The sequence below is a fragment of the Bombus bifarius genome, unplaced genomic scaffold, assembly GCF_011952205.1.
Source record: "Bombus bifarius isolate JDL3187 unplaced genomic scaffold, Bbif_JDL3187 scf7180000007978, whole genome shotgun sequence".
In the NCBI taxonomy this organism is placed as follows: domain Eukaryota; kingdom Metazoa; phylum Arthropoda; class Insecta; order Hymenoptera; family Apidae; genus Bombus; species Bombus bifarius.
The window spans coordinates 4,552,601-4,578,137 of NW_022884363.1; the positions used below are offsets into that span (position 1 = coordinate 4,552,601).

The following is a 25,537-nucleotide window of genomic DNA, read 5'->3' on the forward strand; positions in this document are numbered from 1 at the left end:
GTTCTGTCGAGCGTTGAAAAGTAGAGGGACATCGACACGAACACGAAGCGAGCGCGGCATAGTGTGCGAAGGTAAGGTGCGCAGGGTGGCATCGGCCGATCGTTTGGTCAAAGTCGACTGGTAGGACGAGAAGACCGGTCGCGCGAGCCGCGGGACCGAGCACACTGTCACGAGCAGGCTCGTGCGTGCACACGCGCGTCGCTGCGTGCGTACGAGGATGGCCGTTATGTAATCCGCTTCGGCCTACGCCACGCGCATGAGTAATCTGAAAATCGCGATCAAGAGCAATTTAACGGGTACTCGGAGATATTTCCACGAGCGTCAGCGTAATTTCATCGGGGAATGATACCGGAAACGACGAGTACAGGTCAGTCTCTCCATGGAAAATAATCGTTTCGAGAAGAGAGATATTGTACGAACAAATCGTTCTACTCGACAAAGCAACGTGAGCACGGTGAAACGAAAGGAATACTATCGATCAGACGGTAAAGATTCTGACTATTACTTTCCGCAGTCCGATGCTCGTTTAATCAAGAGAGACGATCAGCATCATCGCGAGAAACTTGACCGATCCGTTAGAGGTTAAAGGCTGCTACACACTCTGCCATGAGACCGCGGCAGGCTGCAAACGTCGCGGTTCCATTTCTCGATACGGTCGTGATCGTACGGACGACGAGGGTGCGGTAAAGTGACTCCGGAGAAACGTAAGAGAGACCGATAGGAACAATCTCCGGCGCGACGATCAAGGGTGAGACAGATATGGATGACAGCGTGCAGAATGGCCTACAGGCCGAGCAGTGGCTCCCAATGTTCGAGAAGGGAGAAAAGAGAGCGAACTCACTGGGCAGTGGAGCGTTCAGGTTCATCCGCACGCGTAGCAGTATCCGGCGGGAACTCAAGAGGCAGTGCAACAGGTAAGAAAACAGACCATTCGCAAGAGGCACGGCCCGTAAAATTACACCTGTTACGAGGTAATGCGTCTAAGTAGAAACGTACGAGGCTAGAATCGCCGAGATTTATTTTATGCAATGAGTAGTTTCTTTTATTTTCTTGGCTTTACTGGGGCAATTTGATTCATCGGATTAAACGAGGTTTACAAATGACGTTTAAAGTATTTCTAAAATTGAAACTTTTTCCACCTACTAATAATATTGTGCTGCAGCGAAGTGTTGAATCTTCTAAAGTAGGTTGTGTTTATCGTATTTAATATCATCGAAGTTTTAATGTATACGCTGGCCAATTTCGAAAGAAGGAATTTCACGGTTTCGAAAATACGTAGGCCGCGATGCTCGACACTGGCAAAACGTATGAAATTAAAATCAGGAGACCGTTATGCGGCTTATTAATGGTTCCACAATCCGTGACGTGAACGTTAGCGTAAAGTCTGGTAGTCGAAACATATCGCATTTGAATTTAACGAAATTACGTTATAACATCAACGTTTGTCACCTTTTTTCAACGATGATCACTAGATCAAAATACGAACGATGATACCTCACGACGATTCTCTCCCTACGATCCTGTTCTAGCCTAACGTGTAAATAACCATCGACTATCATCAGAGAAGTATCAATTAAATAACGCTATATCTCAATTTGTCCTTTCAAATTAAAACGTCAAGCCACCACTATGCATCTATGACGAAACTGAACGTATGAAAGCGCAGTAGGATCAATGTCTAGGTGCAGGATCGATTGGCCTTCCTTCGAACGGTTCCCTCGTACGGTTCCCAGTTCGTAAATCAGCAGACGTCATCAGTCTCGAAGGGATTCTAGTCGGTCGGTGGGAACCCTCCGACAATCATTACCCAACTAACCCAACGTGGTCGCCTAATCTGCTCGCAACGTCCGTGCATCCAGTCAAAGGATTCTTCGGATTATAGCAACGGTATACCGGTTGATCGGCAGCCGGAGAATGAGCCGCGACGAAGCAGGAAGCTGAAGTAATCTGCAGAATTCGCGGTCCTTGCGGTGCATGAGAAGACCTAGGTTTGCTAATAATCGACCGTGGAATCCGAGACAGTCGGCTTCGTGATTCCAACGACGGGCACGATGCCTGTGAAAGTAATTATCATTTGTAGTTCAAGAAACGGTCGCGAGATATTATCGACAGATACAGCCGTGGACTCGATCGTATGTGCGTGCGTGCGTGTGTGTGTGTGTGTGTGTGTGTAGGCGATGCAAAGGGATTCGCATCTTGGTAAAAACCGCGACACCTTTCGCGACGACTACTGAGAAATGCCGTGTTGGCTGGAAATGATTTATGCGACTGGCTTTTTTGTGAAATACTCGGTGTAGGGGTGTATTGTCGTGGGTAGACGGTCGAGTCTGGAGTCGAGTTCAAGTAAAAGATGAAAAGACAGGTTTTAAGATTGTTAGGAATAACAGTTCTCGTAGTCGATGCATCGAACGAAGAATATGAAACTTCTTTAGTTAGTTAAATTAATTTCCTCGGAGTATGTGAAAATATTTAAATATGTTGCAGGTTTCTAAAAATATTGAAATATGCAGTGGGTTTTCATTTTTCATTCAAATTATCATAATTCAAATACGTATGAACGATGTATGTTTCCTTACTATTTCGTATTCGGTACTCGCTTCCAAAGAGTCGCCCACGCGATCCTGCGAACATATATTCCAAAAAAATGATTTGAATCGAGGATTTTTTCCTCGCGCCCGTCGAATGAAGAACTCAACGCGTGTAGCCTCGTGATTTACTGCGACACGACGAAACTATTCCTGCACCAGGACAGCCGATAAACGATTCACACGCGAAACACACCGGGAAGGACATCGTAAATTGGTACAACACGGTAACAAGCCCGTCGAAGAACAACGAGGTTTGTTGGAAGAATCACGGTGAATTAATAACGCTATCGTGTTCCAAATAAATTCTACCTCGCCAAGCTAGACGATCGCGGTGTTCTTATTAATCTCGATCAGGCAATCTAACAGGGCACCGTGTAGCAAACGAAATTCTGGCGATAAAACGAGCCTCTAAATTCTAAATTATGCACATTGCTGCGAACACGAAGAAAATTTTACATCAGGTATAGTAGAAGATTGGAGGTATTAATTAATCAAGTAGTCAGCCTTCCGTGATATTCCTTCGCGAAAAGGAATTGCAGTATATATCTTGAAAGTGTTCCAGATCCGTATCATTAAAAAAAATCTATTAATAAGAAAAGAAATTAGAATGATCACATCAGCCATTCCATTTTGTACACTCCCGCTAGAAAATCTTAGAACACGTTCTACGCTTCACGGAGCTTTAATATTTAATGCAGATCATCAACTTTAAATTATTTTGCAGTATAAATTGGAATACATTGGATAGGTATTTTCTTATTAAGTATTCTCTTTGTCACATGTAGCGTCGAGTCAAATGATATTTCTTCGTGTTTCTTAACAATTACTTCGTTGTTTCTACTTTTAGCAAATATAATTAACAATTGTTCCGAGACATTTAAGCGCGGATGTGTATTTTTTACAATTTTTAAATTGTACCTAGCATGGTGCGATCAGGATAACAGTGGTACGCGTTGGAACGCCTCGATTCGCGCTTAGAGCACGCAGTCGTCTGGAGGCTCGTCGAGGAACGTCCTTCTGATATGCCATCCGCTTAAGGAAAGAGGAAGAGCGCGGTGACTGCCGATACACGATCCTTGGCCGGCAGATCGAACAGAAAGAATTACCGCAATATATTCCGGGTTTTAATGTTGAGCCGGATCGACCGAAACGTCGAGTTCGCTCGTCCAGGGGCCCCCGTCGCGCATAATAAGGCCCTCCACCGTGGCCACAGCCGACTTTGGCCCTGCAGCCTCCTCAAGCGACGCACACACACCCGGGCCACGCACGAACAAGCTCTCTCACACACGCACAAACACGCACACACTGACCATCAAGCCGACACACGTCGAGGAACCGTGCGGTTCGAACACTTCCGTGTTGTACGACTAATGAATCGCCTTCTCTTTCTTCAGACCCTTCTACCCTCCACGTCTCGGCCTCTTTTCCCCTTCGCTCGCGTTCGTCTGGTCATCGCGACGAACGATCGCAGTCGCGCTTCGCCCAATCAATCGCATACGCGCATATTTATCACTCGTATCGATCCACCCGATAAATTGCACGAACGTTATCCGCATCCCTTTTCGACGATGCTGTCCTTGAATCTACGTTTCTTCGTCATGATCCAGGGATGAATGCGTTTTTATTATTTCAGGGGATATGTAGATTCATCGGGGGTGCATTTTAATCGAATCATTTGGTAATATAATGCCAATAGTCGAGCGCAGGTTGAATCTTCTCGGATAACGGTGGACAGAATTATCGAAATAAGATTATCGATCAAGGGGAGACTCTTCTTTCGTAATTCTACGATCTTCGAAGCGATCTTCGTTATTTATGACTTGGAAATGGACAATCAATGCGAATGTCAGCCTTCACGGCTTCCTGGGAACGACGAAAGTCCTCTGCATAAACAGAAATTCAGTTAGCTGCGCGGCGAGAAAATCGTTAGTCGATTCCATTTGCTGAAGTAGCTTCGGCTCTTCCTAGTGATATAGATTTTTCTGAAAAGGAAAGACAGACTCGAAGACATAAATTACGCAAAATACATACAAACGACCATAGTTGGACACGATGAACTTATTTTTACGCTCGTCTTACGTATTTTATAATCGTCATCGTTTGCATCCGTGTCGATAAATTCTCCTTCGTTTCTCCAATATACACCGTTGATTTTATTTATCGAACACGAGGTCATGCGAACGAATACACTTGTTCGAACCTGTTATGCGTGCATTTCATCGCGATTTTATCGGTGGGTACGTGAGAAATCGAACAGGCAGGCGAGGCTCGATCGACTCCGATGTTCCGCGATTAGGGAAAAGTAAGTCGACTCGACCGACCGTTAGGCTCCTTTTAATGGAGCTTCCGTTTATGTAAATCATGCTAATGAGCTTTAAATCGATGAACATCTGAGACGAGCGACCACTCTTCCCGCCGGTCTCAGCGTTCGATTAATCTCGAATAAGAAACGGTCGAAAGGTTCGTCGTCTAACGTGTAATTTCTGCACGGCCTGAGAAACGAAACCGTGAAATGCGAAAGTAGTCTCTGATCGATGCGGCCGATTCAGGAAACCAGCGTTTATGGCTGTTTCGTCTTTCAGACAGACCAGCTGAAAGCAGGCTGATCCGACTGTACCGTATAATATGTAATCAAAATTATAAAATACGTAGACAAATAACTGCAGAAAATCGCTTTACAATAGATTAAAAGGGGCAAATTGCGCGTTTATCGAATAATAGATGCCTTAACAAACGCTCGTCCAAACGAAACAACAAAATGGATCATAGATTATCGTTGTTCGAAGAATGGGCCGATGGAACGAGAGAGGGGAAAAAAAAGAAATCGATTTAATGAAAGAAACATCCGGGTTCTGGACCCGGTTCGGCCAGTCGATCGATCCATCCGTACGGTCGAAAGATCGTCAACAATATCTTTGTAGCAATATCGAGCTCTAAGAGTGGACCAGAGATGCTTGCGTAACCGGTACAGACTGGTACCACGGTATTGTTCGTTGATTTTGCATTCCGTCCGGAACAAATTTGAAAGGAATCGCACGACCGTGGTCGTCGTGGTGTCGTGATGGCACAATAGACAAATCGGTGGCAGAAAATTCTAGCCAAGGTAGATAATGCGTAACGGGTTGCGGCAAGTTCGGTACCTGTATCTGAATCTCGTATTCCCGTGTACGGTTCACCGGATCCGACCCCGCGCCGCCACGATCTCTGGCTATTACTCATAACCATTACGTTCAGGTTCAGGCACCGATATTATCCGATGAAGACTGATAAGCCGTTTAGACGGTTTCCAGCGTGCCGTTCCGTGCTTCATTGTTGTGTACTATACGATACGCTGGATGGCTTATAAAACCGGGGGAAGGAGAGGAATCCGCGCGGTTACAGGCCGATCCGGATAACCGATAAGCAAGGACGTGCTTATGAAACTTGGCACCTCGCTATCCGACTCTCGGATCTTCCGCAGCGAGCCTTCGAAATAATCCATAAATGCTACATCGCTGTCTATCATTAGTTTACGTAATCGAGTTACAGATCTGCACGGACCCGATTCTGACGTTGATCGAACGTCGTCGTGCTCCGTTTCACTTTGGTCCTCTGGAAACGTTCGATTTCCTTCGATTCAATGGAACGGTTCGTAAGTCTCCGTACGTATATTCCGTTCTGTGAACTTCGTTCGATTCATGACTTCTTAAACGGAACAGTTTGTATATGTATACATAGGTTCGTAGATGCGATATTGCCAGCTACGTTTTTCCATCGTAGCAATCGACGCGGATGGTATCTGCGTGGAAGTATTCGAACAATGGTATCCACTTAAGAATACGTCCGTACCAGGCGGTGATAAATGGCATGCGATTCTCTGGTTTCTGCCCTTGACACGAGTCTATCGCAAAGTCTCGCGAACCAACGTCCCACAGTCGATGTCATTCTGAAGGCTGTGAGCCTCAGGGGAGAACACGCACACGGCACCGGACGCTCTTCGTACACTGAATAAATGATGCATAACGCCGTGCGGCTATTCTGCGCGGTCAATGCGAGTTTTAACAGCTATTCCTCGAGGGGTGAGCGCGAGAATCAACCGAAGGAATTACATCGGATCCTCGGCGAAAATTAGGGGGAATGTTTCAGCGGATACAATCGACGGTTACCGGCGATGTCAAAACGTGTTACTCCTTTCCTTCATCCTACACAGATAAACTGTCGGTACATCGATTTTGTACTGCGAGTTGCTGCCAATGCTGCCTCCGTAGAAGGCGATTCCTATTAAATACACGAACGTGGGATTGCACTATTAAAATTATTACAATCTAGAATGTAAATGTTCTACAGTTGGTTGTAATTTATAATTCTATAAAGGCATTTATTTTAATGTTATGTGATTCGATATCTGAGAACCTCTGGTCTATCATTTACTTTGCGCCCCGTTAACTAAGTGCGAACCATTTCGTCGATCGAACGCCCACGCGCGTCGGTGGACGGTGTTTCCTCGACAATGCAAAATCGCGCCGACAACGATCCAATTTGATACGTTCTAAATGACGAAAGACGCTGTCGCAATCGTTGCTGCGCGCCGGGGCTTTAAAAGGAGGGATTTTTTCCTGAGCAGCGTGACACGAAACACGCCGTTGAACGAACGAACGAACGAATTCTCAAAGGGTATCCTTGACATTTCGCCGGAACATTATACTCTCGTTACGGCAATTTTCTGTTATTACACTCGGTACACGAGGGAGGGTAAAAAAAAGTGGCGAGTACGCGATCGTATACCTATCGAACAGTTCGCGTCTCCGCGGCTGACCGTGGTCACGACAGGAAACTAAGCCAAAGACACGCGTGAAACGCTCGTGCGTGCTTCCACGTTGGTGTGTACCGTTATCAGCGATGATCTGATCGCAAGAAACGTCGAGGAACAGCGGCCCTTGATAAATAACATCGGGAAGCGTCTCCTTCCCCTTCCTCGATCGCGTCGTTTCGGTGGTCTTCAAAGGAAAGTGATGAGTCAAGATAACGGGCAAAACTGGCTCGGAAGCTGCGCGAGCTGGTTCGATTAAAGACGGTTCCCGTGTATTACTTCCAAACGGTTTCGTGTCCTGAGGGTCGGCCAGACCGTCGCTTGCACGCGCGAATTCGAATAATTGCCGAGTACTTAACGCGGGAATTACAAACACGGGGTGGGAGAGCGGCACTGTTCGATCGTTAACGAGCTAAGGCGTATTATTCTTCGTTGCGTGAACGTAGAAGGAAGGGTAACTGGCGAGGGTAACGAAGCGGGAAGAGATCTGGTAGCCGGAGTGGATGCGGCGTATAAAGTTTAGCTGAATATTCGAATAGCATCGGCCTATGTTTCTTTGCCTATTACGGCACACTTAAGGACGGAGAGAGGCAGAAATTCACAGGTAATTCAGCGGGCGGTGAGTATCTCGGGAACCGATAATGGCTCTCGAGGAGGTTTCAGGTTCACTGGAGTACTCGCTCCTGACGGGGAGGATCGGATAAAGATCTAAATGCCTGCATAGCCGTATGTACGGCACGCCAAGGAAGATCCTTAAATACTAGCAAGGTAACGAAGGTAAAGGTTTCTCGTGACGTCCGCTTTGGTGCCGGAGCCGTCAGGGGTCAGTGAGCGCTCCGGTCGGCAAACCCGACTGCTCTCTGAATTCTCGATCGCTCGTCTCTTCTTCCTCTCCTCCTTTTCCTTCCTTTTTCCCTTTCTCTCCTCTTTCGTTCTTGGCCCGCGTGCACTATGTTTCCCACTACTCGCCAAAGGGGACTGCCAACGAATATTTCACCCTGATAAATCCCATAACGCGATTTATCGCGCAGCCTTCGGGGACGAAAGCTTCCTCGAAGTGGAAACTATTAAGCGCGGGTCTAACGTGGCGCCACGGATCGATAGAACTGAATGGTCGCGGATCCAGAACCGGAGGTCGGACAAAGTACTTGCGCGATTCGTACCGAACCAACGATTCTCTCGCAGAAGTAAAGTGGAAGTTATAAATCGCGCGCTCGGTCGAACGAGCTCTGATTACTGATCGAACGGCTATTTGAAAAAGGGACTGTACCGAGGGTAGACTGCGGCTTGCTTACCGTTCTATTAATTTCCTAGTCGACCATCTTCGAATTACCTCTCCCTTTCGTAATTGCCGATGCTCTTCGACTCGTTTCCTCGGATAATCGCAGCTGAATTATTTATACGCAATTGTTTGATATATGGATACAAGGGATACAACGAAACCACGTGGAAAAGGAATTTCTTTTTTCTCTTCTCTCTTAATAAATGCCATAGTCGCGTGATTTACGTCACAGCGTAATTAATTGTTGCGCGACGAGAGAGAGAGAGAGAGAGAGAGAGAGAGCGAATATCGTGAATGTCGTGGATGAAAAATAGGAATCGAAAGGCGCAGATGCGTGCCACGTCTCGCGGGTTAATATCATCGGTCGCTTACGTAAAAGTAATTGGCGAATTGTCGAACGCGGATAAGATGGGATGCACGGCTGTTACGCGATCAACAAACTGCGGCCACGTTCGCAGACTTTCTAACATCCGCCCACCTAAATATCGTATTTAAGCTACTATCTAACGCCTCGTGTATTCCGTAATTTCTCTACAATCTTCGGAAGACGTTTCTACCCGAGTTTACGATTGCCATTACGTTTCCGCAATCTTTAACTCCTGATGCGGTTCTCTCTGGTGGATTTTGCGTGACGTATCTATGCATTTGTTCGATCATTGTTAGATAGGAAAACTACGTGTCGAAGCATTTTCGAAGGCGAAACTGTATCTAGAATTAGGTAACGAAGAACCTGAGCCATGAAGGGAGATTCGCGACTCGAGATACGTTATTTTACACCGATCCTAATTACTTTAGCATGTCATTTTACACCAGCGTCTAATCAGCGCCGCAATCGGCTTAGCGGGAACCTCGTTACGGTGGTTAATAGGATTTTTCTTACGTTCCTGCTTTGACAGACAAGTCCCGAAGCTTTTGTGCGCCCCATGTGTGGTAGTGTACGCGATACGCGATTAGAGGTGTTCGTGTGCGCATCGTGAACAAAGGTTTTTAATAAAGCTCGCCGTGCAATCGGGGAGACTGAATCAGCCAAGCCAAGAAGACCGGCGGGCAAGTGCACACTGCACATGCAATTAAAGCCCGAGGGGATTCGTTCGATTCTTATTTCTTCTTGCCGCGAATGTTCTAAAGAAAAGCGAAATGAATGGCTTAACTAAATGGTCAAGCTAACGGGAATCCACGGAAATCCTTCAGCCAACGTTTCTTTCATACAGCTTTACGTAGAAAATGATTTGCGACTCTTACAATTGACACTACCTTGACTTTTCTGCAGGTCCTATTCAAATAGAAGCTATCTAGAGCTGATTACCAGTATTTAAAACGGTGGGTCGCTCGATTACCTTGCTGACTATTTAACAAGTCCTAGATGAAACCTACTTTCCTTCACCTTTACCCTTCTTGTATTCTTTTCATTCTCTTTTCCACCCTATTACAATACCAAATTAGCAGCTCCCGCAAACAAAGAGCGCACGAACGAGCAACGAATCGGAACTCCAGACGCGTTTTTTGTCTGTATGAAACAAATTTTTCTCGATTCACTCTGAATACAGAAGTTCCAACCTCTCCAGAGAAGCTTCTAGAGCCTCTCTTCTCACCTTCTCATCCGCCACGATCTCCGAGGCATCCGCGTCTTTCAAGAAGGCTCGTCGGCTGTACTAGAGTCGTCCGTTTGACCCGACCTCGTGAACCACGCTCCACCCATGGAACTCCGCTAGAACTCGTGCAAACCCGAGTCGCTTAAAAGGATCGGAGGTTCGTGTGGTTGCCGCTTCCATTCGCCCTTCCATCGGTGCCGGGTGCCGAGTGCCAAGCCGTTCGGTAACCATCGGCGACGCGATCTCGCGGGAAATGGAGCACGCCGGTCGATTATATTCCAGCGAGGTCGAAGTCAGGCCGCCATCTGAACTCTACTCGCTCGGCTCTCTTGCATCATGGATCATGCTGCCTTTTGTGGCACTGTTATCCAACGGGAAGCACCGTGTAAAGAGGCGTCCCCGTGTAATTCAATTAAAAATAAACCAGCCGCGCAATTATTCGCTGAAGCCGGAGCCGCACGGTGAACGTGATACCAGCATCGTTCGGTCGCCGTTACACCAATTTGCGACGGATTACAGTGAAATCGCTGGCATAACTGTGCTCTATCGCCGTTTCTTGTCGCATTAACCGATTCAATGTGTTCTACCAGCTCGTTCGCCGGCGATTATCGCTCGTTCCCTGGTTAACACGTTCCTTGCCGCGCTGCTTTCGTACGATTTTCTAGTCAGCCGCCGTGTACCACCAATAATAGGTGCTGATGTGTTTAGAAACGTGTGCTTTTTGTTCAAGAGAATTTACATCATTACGCGAAAATGTTAAATATAGTAGTTAGGATGATACACGATCTTCCAATATCTCAAATTAAGTCGTTTTTCACCAAAATCTTTTATAATCATTAAACTTCCATCTTCCATTATTTACATAAAATATCCGGTATTTCTCCACGAAAATCGTAATACATATTCGTAGTTACCGGGCGAAATACTAGGCTATCGCACGAACACAGCACGTAGTCCGTTGCGTGGGCCGTTTGTATAGTTATTCTTAGGGCGAAGAAACGTTATTAATCTTCCCTTCGATGCGCCGGGGCCTGTCGACGCCGACCACGGGAACTATAGCAGCGTGTTTCCGGCTCGACCCGGGGTCGAGGTCATCCACGTAATTTCACCTAAACAAATCGACGTGCCTCGCTCGATCGAACCTCCTCGTACAGCCCCCATCGTTTCGCGCTCCTCCCTTTTTCGACGCGCACGTATCATTTTCGCGAACACGAGTTGTGCACGCGCTGTTTACACGTTGCATTACCCCCGAAGAACGATCGCTCCTCGATCATCGGATCGTCCACTTCCTCGTTCGAACTCTGCGCAAAAATAAACTTCAGCCACGGAGAACGATCCCTCGTAGATCGTTACAGCGATTTCGCGTGCGAGGACGACGTTCTTCCGCCATCGCGAAATTTATTCCGCGAGCATCCGTTGTAATTAACGCGTTTCCAGCGACGATACGTCGATCCGCCATGGAGCGCTGGAAATTGGCGTCGAACGTTTGAAACAGTTACGCGATAGTCGTGATCTTGAATTACGTTTGCTGAAATAACTTCATCGCATCGTGTCGTTTATCTCTGGTTAAGAGAATTTTGTCACAAATTGTAACGTATCTAAAGGATACCTATATATAGCGACTTTGTTTATCTTTTTCTATTGATCACAGTGCGAGTTTAGCAGTTTAAAGAAATTCACTTTCACGTTCACGCCTTAACCCGGAGAACGATTTTTCTTTACACCCGGAGTTATCGTTTCCTGAAGTCGTGTCTATTCCGGCCTCTCGAAATCACGACCGGATCGAAGCCATTCTAGAAGCACGCCGTAAAGCGAGAGTCGCGGCAGCAACCACTTGTCATCCACTTAATCAACATAGCGCCAGATCGAATTCCGTGAGAGTAACAGCGAGCGGTCGCGTTTCCAACAGCAGCCCCAATGACCTGAAAGTAGCGGAGCGTAATGAATATTTTATAAGGATAGAGAGTCAACCTTCGAACCTGCGATGTCTGTATCTTCTTACACCGGTACTTCGCTTAACGGATTGACTTCTCGAACTTCCTTCATTCCGCTGGTTGTAACCAGAAGCAAACGAATCGTTGGTAGCTTCACTCTTTGAAGTGTCCCATCTTTTCTCAAGATTTCCAAGAAGTAATCACGAAGGAAGCGGTAAGCATACACCGTAGCTACTCGATGGTATCCGAGACTATGTCTGTATCGAGAACTCTCTAAGACCGCCTGAAGTCTCAATCCGTACGCGTCTCAGGCGTTTCGTCGACGGGGTCGCGCACACCTCGTCGTGCATATCGCGGTGCCGTGATTGCTACGTATTTCACGGCGGGGTCATTTCGATCGAGCATTATCGAGCCGGAGAAACCATAACGAGCCCACGTAGCGTTGCTTGCGCTTGCCCCGGAGCGCGCTGTCGACCGGCAACGAACGTAGAGTTTAAACGCGTGCACGTACACCCTTGTTCATAAGTATTAGAATATCTACCGATTTCACACAGAACGCGATAATTAATAAGTGTAGATTATCAAGAAGGAAGATTAATCGATTAAAATTATCTACGAGTAGTATCGTGCGAGTATAGACAAAAGAACGTTATTTACACGAGCCACAAGAACGCGTTAAACGAACAATTACGATAGTTTTAGATTTGTTTCAAACTTTACCGATATAATCACGTTAGCCGAGTCTCGTTACACTGCTAATAAAATTTTTAAATGTTGCGTATAAGATACGTAATATATTCATAGAAGGTTTCTATGTACAAACGAATACTTTCATGAGCAACTGTACGTGAACACGTGTACGCGATACGCGGCCAAGGTGTACCGCGTCGTGCAACCGCGCAGAACCATAAGACACGTATGTTTATATCGTGGCGCGGTGCACCGCGTTACGTCGCGCACGCGGGGTGCACCCATAGCGCATGTAACGCTCGCGGAAATGTATGTACATCAGCTACGCGTTCGTGCTTACACACAGTGTCGTTGTAACCGGCTGCTCGCGCCGCTGCCTCCCGTTCCACTCGGGATACAGTATAGCCGCTCTCCCGTGCATATTGTTCCACGATTACGCTCCCATTTCGCGGCTAAACATTTCTTTGCTTCCACGACCGCTCGGCATACCGCGCCGATTATTCGAGCTCTATCGGTCGTGTGACGCTTTCACGACCGCCCGTGGCACTCCGCGGTAGCCTCGATGCGCTTCTAGATACCTTTCGATTTTAGATGCTGCCGAGAATACCACTGTCTACCGGGAACTTGTTGCCACGTAGAGCGCGAGAGATGGTAATACGGCAGTTTAGAGCTTAGTTTCTGCAGCCTTGGGGACAGTCAACCGTAGAGTTTAAGAGAATACCGATGTGCCATTGAGACGGAGGATTTTACCGGATGAAATCGAATCCCCACTTTCTCTGGTTTGAATACTAGAAACTATGCGGCGTATACAGTGGCGAATAAACGAGCGTTTGGGAGATAAATACATCAGGAAATATGGTAGTTAGCGCGCAACATATCCAGTATAATTTTGAGGAACTTTCGAAACTCGGAGAGTTTCTCTCTGTCTCTTTCTCTCTCCAAGGTTCGTTCGAGATGAAAACATGGTTCATGGATGGAAATCTAAGTAAAATCACGTTGTTCTCGAACAAATAGCTCGAATCGCATAGAAAGATCGGAAGCGTTAAGATCGTGGTTTATAGGAGCGTGACCCGGACGGTGTAATTATAAGACGCGTTCATGATAAAAGCGCTCTCGGATTCATAGTTTGACAGCAAATATATGCACGCCCACTGTTGCTCCATCGGCTGCTCCTCCCTCCGTGTCGTGCGCTCGCGCGCGTAATATGAAAACCTGCGTCGGCCGGCTTGACTGGCGCAAAAAGGTCGCGCGCGGCAACTCGTTAAAGAGGAGGAGCGCGGCTATGCCGCGGTATATCCACGATCATCTGCTTCGAAATTATAATCTTCTTATTTACATTCCCGCTAATTGCACGTTCGCTCGCACAACTTTGTCTCCTGCGGTGCTTTTCGCTCCTATAAATCCGACGCCCTGCCTCTGCCGCGTGATTAGACATTTACGCGTATATCGGGGGAGCGTCCGGAGATTATAGTTTACATCGCTCCTTCCGCGCTGTTATCGCGCCAACATCGAGAAATCGTGGAAAATCGCTAGCCAATTATAATCTCTGATTGGATTCCTCCGCGCTGACTCGAGCACTTTATTAGGACGTTACAGGAATCCCTGCAGTTCTTTGCTCTCGTTTTTATTCACTCGCTTTCGAAGATAATAGACAAAGCAGAGTGAAATGCTGTAATTCAAACAGTTAATTGAAATTTTTGAAAATACCCTGATGGCGGCATCCGAAATTTTCCTCTAATTTCAGCAAAAGTAGCTGCGTATTTCGACAAGATCTGCGCTACGCACTTGCAAACGTATATACGCATTGCAAAAACAGTCGGTATAATTAGATTAGTCGGAGCTAAGAGAAGGAGAATCGAGAAACAGTGGCGAAGCGAAAGACACGGAGGCAGAAAGAGAAGAAGAAGGAAAGCAGACAATACTCTCCAAGGACAGGCGGTATTCAAATGCGTTCGTTACTATTGCTTCTGCTCCTGTCGGTTGCCTGTACGGCGAAACATTTTTACAGACTGTAGCCGTGGCTGCAGGACAACCGTCATTTTTTTTCTCCTCTCACAGGCGAGCGTTCTCCCTTTTTCTTTCCCCTTCCTCGCCTTTCATCTTCCATCTTCAAAAGGAGCCTCTTCCACTCTGGTTTCCTCTGTCGCGAATCCGCGCCGCGCAAAAACCGACACCTCTGTCCCTTTTCGCGTATATCACCAAGCTTTACTACTCATTGTCGGGAAATATAGCGACACAGTGACGCGCGGAGAATTCCACGAGCGGTCGAACCTTTGTGCCCCGCAAGAACACCGCGTCGTTACCTGGGCATAATTTCCGTTCGCGCGATTATCGGCGAATGCTTGGCAAAAGGTGACGGCCACCTCGAATTCCCGGCACTGTTCGCGCGATCGCCAAGGCTCTTATGGAGCTCCGTGTGTCGGACAAAACGAATCGCAGAAAAACGCCTCGTCGATACGTGGAAGTTATCGTCGTATTAATTGAGTTAACGATACGAACGATTATTAGAACAAACTACGGGAAAATGTAATTAGAAGGCGGGAGTATCAGAATTATGCGATTAGTGGTTAGGAACGCATTGCGCGCGTTCATCTGTGAGCATAAAACTCGTGATTACAGATACGACTAACTCACATTCTCGTTTTACTCAGACTCGATAAATACACTCGTCGATGGCTATTAGCGTATTACGCGTAAGAATATCGCAATACGTTTACACGCGAAGAAAAAAACCGTAAAACGGTTCGAATAAAAGACGATATTGACAGAATGGCGAAAGAAGAAACGATTAAAACGCGTAGATAGCTACTCTGCTTGCTTTGGAGCAGAGTATGCAATGGAATTATATCGTAGATACCGAACATAGATAAATCAACGTATTAAATCGAAGACAGGCAAAAACGAGTTTATGAAACCGCAACGATAGATATGCATAAGTATTTTCTCATAGGTGTAACCTTGTATTTTGGAATTCAACACTGGAAGTGACCTCGAGTCGAAGAAATCGGATCGATTTTCCCGCATGATCCATAGTCGAGCAAGCATAGCCCGTAACCCGTTCACATTCCTCCGAAACGGTCCAGTCGATCGAAGATATCCGGTGCCTTGTTGGGATCATTAGCGTAAGATCGTGTGACGTAACGAGCCAATCAGTGTCCCAACAGTCCGAGTAATGATCGTGTACCGAGAGGTATTAGCATCGTGGACGGACGGACGATACCGTTAAACAAAACCTTACCTCGTGACCTTTGCCACGGAGGGTCGCGGTGGACTTCACCGATGACGAGGACGATCTTGTCGAATCCGATGCAGTCTTCCACTCGAACCGTCGGCTTTTCTGACCTCAGCCGCCACCAAGAAAGCAGATACGAAGGGGACGAGTAATCTGGATCACGACCTCTGTCTCTGGTCGAGGCGTAAAATGTCACGACGATCGAATCTTCGCGTATCTCTTTCTGTTAGATTCACTCGTACACGTTTGCGATATTTAATTACTTACACACAAATAGCTTACTTGCGTAAGTTCATTAGTCGTTTATATTCGAAGCTTATACAAATGATGGTAAATTCTAAGATTAATTTGAAAAACGGTGTTTGTAACATCATCACTTGCCTGTATTTTTCAATTTATGCAGTTGATCAATGTGGTTCCTGGAAGGAGCGAACGGTTCAAATAATTCTATCAAGTAGGTAACATGGTCTTTAACGCGACCGTAAACCATCGTGTGTCTCAAATTATTTCTCAATTGTCCTTTTTCCCACCTCGTCGCCACTCTAGGTGTGAACACGGTGTATTGTTATTGTTTGTAATATTTTTATTGGAATTTTTAATTCCTTCGAAAGGGTGCGCCCGAGAGCAGGGAACAATGTGGTTCCAAGCGTGTCGAATCGCTTTAGGCGATCGAACGACCCGGTGCATGTAACGAACTCCAAGTCGTTTAATTCGATCGGTGACGCAGCAAGGCAAGCAGTGGCAAAAAATAATTCACGGGTCGCGGAAGTGTACGCTCGCGCAGATATCCCGGATAACACGCACGAGCGTGGTCGACGAGCTGCGCCTCCACTCGACAAAAATGACGGTCATCGAAGGCTTAATTGCTATCTTTGATCTGAAAAACGCAACCGCCGTGAAGCGTCGTCCACGCACAGCGACCCACAGTGAACACGCTCGCCTGTGTATCGTTCATCTTGTCGAACGAAGCCAACGAGCTACGAGAAACGAGCGCGCGACGATAGGAGAAAAACCTCCTGAAACCTGGAACCGTGGAGAAACGCGTTTTCGCGTGGAACCGGCTTTGATTAATCGCTCGGTCGGCTAATAACAGTTTGTCGTGCGTCGACCAACGCGACTAGACCGAGGATTGAAATCTATTAGCGTGCATAATTCCGTTATAGTCCCTGGCAGCTTCATGAATTATGTTAACCCTGCCGCAGCGATCGGTGGGCGGTAATGGGTTAATAACGCTCGCCGTTTTCCCTGCTTCTACGACGTCCCATTGAGGCACGCGCTCGCGAATCCGCGACGTTCGCTGCATTATTCTCCGGATCGTTCACCGGATCGTTCGTTGAGACTTTCGACGACGATGAACCGATCGCTTCCGTGAGCGGGACGAACAATATGGATCACTCAGGATGAAGTGGCGTCCCGCTGAGTCGCTAGATAATCGTTCGAGCGAAACAACAGAATCGTTTGCGACCGGTGACAGATCGTGACCCGTCCAGTCGTAATTACGAATTCCGGCAGTGCTTTATTGCTGTCCGACATTCCGGCGCGCCTAAAATCCTTCAGGACAGTGTACGGTGGCTGTCACAACAGCCAGTGCATTAGTAAAACCGATACACAAGCGTATGGTATACGTTGGTACACTTGGTAGAGTGTCGTCAGTGGAGATAAGGGATCTGTTGGCGTTCCAGGTCTGGAGCCATGGATCTGACCTGATCTCGCGACGCGAACATATATGGAGAGGCGGCGTGGCAGTGTGCACGCACCACGAATTCGTGGCACGCAACGCGACATCGTTGCGTGAAAGCCGAGTCACGGATGTACACGTCGATCACGATCGATAAGGCCTCCGAAAGGATAGAGAACGAACGCAGCTTCGTGCTCTTAAAGCACTGCTCTGCCACAGAACGAGAAGTATCCGCTGGAAAGACAGCGGGTGCATTGTCCTGGTTTGTGGCCTCGTGGCCGCGAGAGTGTGCCTTTCCGCGACCAGGTATCACGGTGAACGGTCGAGGTTCAAAGGCGCCGACCGACTGCCACGCTGACGCTGAATTTCGCCAAATAGGTACGCAGCCACATAATGCGCGCATTATATTCAGCAACGGGCAGCCGGCTCGCGTTTGACCGGCCTCCGTGTGTCTTTGCATTCGGACGAAAGGCAAACCGACGAATCGTCGGGTCCTTCTGTTCCTTCTTCGTCGTCTGACCTTTGCTACCAGGAAGGTAACCATTTGTCGAGATATTGGTCGAGAGACTTTCGCTTTTCGTTTTGATTTTTGGAGAAGACGTGCCGGTTTTGCGTATAAGGGAGTGAAAGAGCGACCGACGTTTGCACTGACTCTCGGGACCTCTTCCGGGTACTTTGGTAAAATCGTTTGGGGACGAGATAGGATGGAGGATGTAAATTTGAACTAAAAGGGAAGAGATGTAGAGATTCGAGGCCTTCAAAGTTGGAATTCTCGCAGACGAATTCTAAATTGGACCACACTTCGACAGTGGAATTTATTTAATCAATGAAAGCGTTTATCTCGAGTGTCGTTAAGCTCATGCCGTTTTCTCGAGCCGCGACTAGTTTTCAATTTCCATCGAAATTCATGTCCTGCCTCTTAAACATTCTTGAAACTAGCCTCTGGCGTGTACTAATAACACTATTCGATCGATAAGAGACGCACGTCGGTCACTCGACAAAAATATCTCTTGCAGATCGAGTTTCTTATCATCGTACCTTGGAATATGCCGCGTGGGCGCTTTTTGAGGTTCTTGAGTCCGTTCGAGCTCAACAAGATCACGCAGAATTGCTACGGCACATCCTCGATGATGTTAAATTGTTAAAGGAAATCGTCATACGGTTTCCTGGAAAAGGGCCGGAATCGGTGGATGTCCGAGGAAACGGATGCGAATCGACGTGGAGAAGGATGCAAAGCGACAGTTAGGACAGGAACATGGTCGAGGAAAGGCGGCGCGTTGCCTTCGTCCGGGGAGCCACGGAGAGAAAAGGAGAGACACGTGTATCAAAGAGAAAGAAGTAACCGTGTGCCACGAGAAGGACGGAAACGGCGAACACGTAGAAGACGACGGACGAAGAAAACAAGAAGAAGCGGAGGATCTCGCGAAGCGAGCCACACAAAACCCGAAGAGCTGGCGAGCGAGACGAAGAGTAAGAGGGACGAGAACCAGCCCGAGTGCAGGCCATCCAGCCACGAAAAGGTGTAGGGCAAACGTATACAGGGTGTGCCATAAAATCGTGTTACTCCAATTTATCTCGAAAACCTGATAAACCGCTTCCGTGATCTAAGAGTCAACCGATGATTAATAATCCATGGTTGAGAAGGTGTAAGGGAGCAAAGTTTCTATAGAGCCAAAATGATATGCGTTTATGCGATACCTGTCGCGTGTTATTAGTCAAGGCTGTCGTTTTAGGTGAAAAAATAGGCGATTCGATGAGGCGGGAAACTATATTTCACGCATGCGATGCTGATAACCTGTCCTCGCCTAATTATTCATTCCTACCTGATATTTGCTATGGAAAGATCGAGAGTTTCCGTCAGAACCGACAAAATAGCGATTATTTTGTAAATTTTCGATAAGATGCTTGACATTGAAATTATATCCGAAGTCAGTGAATCGTGACCAAAGACTAGTAGGGATGAAAACGAATAAAATGAAGAAATTGATCGAGAGACGAATTGATTAATCAGCGAATGTCACGGCTACGCTGCTGCTCTAGAACAATGCCGCTCGTCGGTATTGGCCAAACTCGGGCCCTCGCGAAGGTCCATAGCGTCTCCAAATAAACTAGAACGAGTCGCATGGAACGAAGCCCGGCAAAAAGAGAAGTGGACTCGCTGGAATGAGCAGAGAGCATACAAATGCATCGCTTAGCGAATGGAAATTTGCGAGCGAGACATCGCGGATCGCCAAGGCTAAGTATCGTCGATTTGGAGATCGAGTTGCGATTAAATTTACCCCGATTCGTCTCGGATGTCGAAAATCGAACGTTTTTACGTCATAGCGTGTCTTTGATGGAAACAAACGAGATCATATGACAAGGAATATGGTAATTGATAATAAATTTCTTCCTAAATCTCTATATGACATAAACTTTTGCTAATTATTCTTCATGACTCGTTATTCAATTTCTAAATAAACTCTATTTCCATCGTGTAATAAATTGCCAAGGTATTCGTTATAAAATTTCTTGGTTCCCGTGGTTGGTTGACCTTTGTTTTTTATTAGCTGTCACGGTATTGCCCAATGCGTTATCACTTTCCTTCTCGTTAGGAGAGGCAAGATAGCGCCTTCCAGTTCTTACTTCCCGGTACGCGGTCGAATCGCCTTACACCTGACGAGCTCGTTGATTGGCCGAGGCGAAATTTCACGAGCGGTCTCTGATAATGTGCTCGCTTTTGGGCCGAGGAAGAGCAGCACGCCTGGGACAAAAACGAGCGACAGGAAAAAAGCCAAAGGAGATAACAGCGTGGGGGGTGAACGAGTACGCGAACGGTCTCCGGAGAGGGCTGCAGAACCGGAATTTTATACAGTGGCGTAACACACTGGGTAATACGCAGAGAATCACGAAACTCCTGGTTGGAGGCTACTGCTCTTGTCTCTTCCTCCTTTCCTCCTATCGTCTCTTTCTCGTTCCATTTCGAACACTTGGCTCCTTGCCGTATCTTTCATTTCTTTTTTTTTTTCTTCTTCCTCTTTTTTCCCATCTGACCGGGGTCGAGATCTCGCTGTTCGATTAGCCTTTCGACGAGGTGGACTGTCCTCTTATCACGAATGCCTAAGATTCGCTCTTCGCTGGTCAATTAAGTAACCTGCGTTACACGGCTAATTAATTTTACTGCAATTAATTAAGCTTCGTCTCGTCGAATCGCCAAGTACGTTTTATCTGCTGGAACGGTTCAACGTCTCGATCGTTTTCGATGGTACCATGGCCCGTCATAAATCAAGATGATAACCATGACGCGAAAAATTGGTTAGCGTTTCTTCGATATCGGTTCACCAATTCTGCATCCGCTTCACCGTGCCTGACTCGCTTCGAACGAAACCTTCGGAAGTTCTCTGCTATCGTATCACGCGAGTAATCGTACCACGGTTGATTTTCCAGGACAATGATTCGATAAAAAACGAGAACAAAGGAGGGCCTAGCGAAAGAATCATCGATAAAGAAGAACCAAAGTCAGGTAATGGTAAGACGAGACCAAGCCACGCGGTGGCGGCTCCTAGCGGCGATGGCCAGAAGTAACGATGACCTTGCCAAGGTCACCGCGTCCTAACTACACAGAGACCCTTCCCTCGTTCTTTCTCCGTCCCTCTTTCGTCCTACATGGCCCTTATTATTATAAAGCAGTTGCCCTGATTCCCCCGAGGCCGTGTGCCATTCATTCGCCTCTCGTTCGTCTTCTGGCTGGCCTCCTCTCTCCTTCCACCGGCCTTTTTCTTCTCTTCACTTTTTGTCTCGTTACATGCACGGCCTTTCTTCATCGGCTCGCCGACTTCGACGCTGAAATCGAAACTGCCGGACCGAGGCCATTATTGCATCTCTATTGTGCGACGCTCTGCTTCGAACTGGCTGGCTCGCGATCCAAGCCGCTTCATTTCCCTTTTTCCTGCCTTTCATCGATTGTTCGGCACGCTCATTTTTACGAGACGCCACGATAGCGCTGCTCGTTTTTCTCCGTAAAACCAAGACCTTGCACCCCTCGATTTTCGTCACGAAAGGACGATGGAAGAAGAAACGATATAAAAATGACTCGTTGATGATCGTTGGATATAACTTCAGAACGAATAACGTACTTTAAGAGCATTCAAAAGTTGATTAAATGTTATTCCAAGAAGGCTTCCGATGATAAATTAAGAGCGCGTATAGTTCGTTTATGACTAGTTATACGATCAGAAATCTTACAACGTTCCCGCGATATTCGCACAACTTAAACTACAAAATACATAATGTTCTCGAGTAAAAAATAAAATATCATAGATGTGTATTTATTTTACTGGCTAACTGTAACAGATACTGATATATAGTCTCGTATGTATATCGGGGATGGACTTTTACCTGCGATATAGGTATGCCGCGTTCGGTAGACGTATCTCAACACGTGAACCCACTTTACTCGTTTCAGAGGCAAGAACGGGGACTCCTCGACGGTTCAGGAGGCTGGCAACGGTAGCAGTGGCGGAGGATTGGGAAAATGGCTGCGCGAACATTTAGGAGGCGGCTCGAAGGGCGGTCAGGACGGCGGCGTTGCTACGAAAATGACCAGCGGCGTGGCGGTTGAGAGTCCCGGCAACGAAAAGCCCTTCGGGAAGACCATCTATACTTCGCAAAATCTGTACTGTAGTCTGCCGAGGGACCACGGTCGGCATGCTTACAATGGCGGCCGAAAGGCTGGCCACGGGAATTCCGTGAAGCTTCAAGGCCATGATCGACAACGATGTGCCAGCGTGAACCATCACGAGAAGATCACCTTCAGCGACCTTGGTACTTTGACGAGGGGCGGGCCGATCTATGGTAGCGAGGGGAAGACACTGAAGAAACGAAATCGCGATCGACGCAGGCATTCCCTGAACGAGATTCACGAGCAGGGCCGGCAACGTCGTAAAAGGTGAGCGAAAATTCTAATTAATTCCGTCAAACGCACTGGCATCGCGGGAAGAGACCCGCGTGCAAGACAGCGATTTACCGTGGTCGATGCAAACCACAGAGTCATCTTTCTGATCTACGACGACCGCAGATACGCGGCGAGATTAATTTAATTTGTTCAAGCCCACTCGCCTCGTGAGTAACCGTCGCTTTGTTCGTGTTTCGGGGCTAGACGTAATTGAAAACTTGATCATTACGTGGGACTCGACCAAGTTATACACGGGACGTTTCGTATAGTGGTAGTAAATAATTATACGAATAAATGTATGACAAATGATAGGTTTTTTGCGCCTGGTTTTAACAGTACTTGGATTCCTGGTTGCTCCCTTTTCGAATGTTCAAACCCGTTCTTACAGTACTCTTAGTCCATTAAAGGTACTACATATACGTTGTTCTATTATTATTAAAAACGACACGGTGCATTCAAAGTTGCAAGAAATTCGAACGCTCACGCCGCCACGTTTATATCGCTGTAATAAACGACCACCGAGCCGCTGCAATTAATTTCACGCGGTGACTCGCGCCAGAGGCGGTTTTCTTCTTCGCGGCGGTGGTTTTCCCGCGCTAGGGAATCGCTACTCGAAGCACGGTTAGACGATCGTTCCTTTTTGTCCGGGACTCGTCTCGGCGGTCGCGGGAACTTCGCGGAAGCCTCTCCACTTGGGAGACGAAGCCGTTTCTCTTCCCCTGATGATGAACAACGCGTCGAAAAAGGGAATTACGAAGGCTAGCCCGCGGCACGTTCAACACCCTTCGTCCCAACACGGCTTTCGACAAAAACGAAACGAGTCGTTGGCCGTGCGTCGCTCGCGACTAAGATTCCCCGCGTTCTCGTGTTGGGTCCTGGACGCGAGCGCAGCCTCCACGAGCATTGAATCATCAACTGGAAGATTGCACCACAATGCGTCGAAACGGAAGCGCGTTCCGCTGCGAACAGTGCATCGTCCTGAACGTAACGAGACGACGACGACCTCGAGATTTTGTTTCGACATCGCTTTCCACCGCTGAGAAATCCGACGGGCGTTTCGTAGTTCCTCGGAGATAGAAAAAAAGAAGGAAAGAGTGTCATTGCATTGCAAATTGCCGTACTTTCGTTGCACGTCAGTCAGGCAGATTGTTTCTCGCGGAGAGTGCCGAGTCACCGAACGAGCGCAGATGCCGACGCTTGTACACGCGCGTTACGACAGACCTTAATGCCAATTCATTCGATGAAATTATAAAACACGCGGCACGCCGCGTAAGCCTCGAATCGCGGTTCTGTTGGTCGGCTCTGACCGCTTGCAACACACGGAATTCGCAGTCACGGTATTGTACAATTTCCTGTGGAGGAATACATCCCGCGGGGTGTAACCCCGATTTTTAAGCTTTGCCGAGCGTTGCGCGCGTATGTTCCTCTCGACGACTTCCTCGAACACGGACGCCGAGCAGCGATGTCGAATCTCGATGAGTACAGTCAGTTTAATCAATAACACTGGAAGATACGTAGAGACGAAGGTACTTGCACTTGGATGCGTCGCGTCTGTTTTAGAATAATATTCTATTCTGTACCAGCTATTGTGACGTAGCTCTTGCTTCCACGTGTCTTCTTTCATTTTTATCTTCGAACTGGATCAACCTCGGGTACTCTGGAACCGGGTACATCAACCAGCCAGACAGTACTCGAGTATACTTCAACTTTGTATCTCTACGCTAACAATATCAACAGGATTACACTGGATCACAAGAGCCGTCCCGATATTCGCTTCTCGACAACCTTTTTCCTGCCATTTTCTCGCGCACGCCGGCCCCATAACCAGCTGGCGCGAACGAGCAAAGAAAACCGCCACCCCGCGTTCAGATACATATCGACGCTCCTTTCATAGTCCTCGAGATGAAACCACTCTCGGCTAGGATGATTTAACGCGGCAGTTTGCCGGTGCCCCCGCGAATGTCCGGTCATCACGACCATAGTAAGACGCTAGATCCTTACGCCGGTTGTAAGTGTCCACGACTGGTATGCGGCTAGTATGTACGTCTGGGATATATGGTTGTCTTCATACTCATCCTTCGTATAAGGTCCTCTTCATGCTGCACGTAGCCGTGCTCCCCGTCACGGAGAGGATCTGTGCTCGCGCAGCCCGCGAAATACCGATGTAGGCAGAGTTCGTCGGTCCTCGCTGTGTGCTTGGCCAGAGAAAGCAGGAAAGATAGAAAAGGTGAGACGAAGAACGAGAGAGGATGAGAAAGAGACGCGAATAGCAGGGTTGTTGGGCCCTGAATTTACGGCGGAGACCGCGATAACCTCGATAGCCCGACACGGGTATATTGCCGCCCCGAAGACGGTCAGCTGTCTATCGCGTCGCTGTTGCTGCCTCTCGTTGACTTTCTGAGCGTATCCTGCAATTTCGGGAATGCGTTTCTCTTTCCTGGCGAGAACATCGAGAAATCGAATACATAGGTCGGCTTCCATACGGGATGAAAGTAACGGAGGAGTTTCTTTCGATAGGGAAATTCTCCGTGGAACCAGCCGATACGGTGATCGACAACCGTCCACCGGGATCGATAACGCTGAAACGACACCAAGGGAACCGCCGCGACGGCGGCTGTCACGGTGCAGCCGATCGAATAGGCTGATGGAGCAAAAAAGCGAGCTCACAGAGCACATATTTCTCGCTCTCATATCTGCTCGGTGGTTGTTTATTAATGTTCGGCCAGCGCATAAACAATGACTCGAGAGCCGTTCCAGCTGGCTCTCCGGCGAAAAGTATTACGCGCACGGCGCGCGAGAGTGAGCGCGCTCTATAAAGC

The 25,537-nt window shown here is 47.6% G+C and overlaps 1 protein-coding gene across 1 annotated transcript in view; it reads left to right on the forward strand.

Annotated features, from left to right (window-relative positions):
• Window positions 1-744: 744 nt before the first annotated feature.
• LOC117204452 overlaps window positions 745-25,537 on the forward strand; it is a 162,349-nt gene continuing 137,556 nt past the window's right edge. The window contains exons 1-2 of the mRNA XM_033441859.1: window positions 745-914; window positions 22,230-22,712. Coding sequence (XP_033297750.1) covers window positions 760-914; window positions 22,230-22,712 — 638 coding nt within the window. The 5' untranslated portion in view covers window positions 745-759. The remainder of the gene's footprint in view (window positions 915-22,229; window positions 22,713-25,537) is intronic.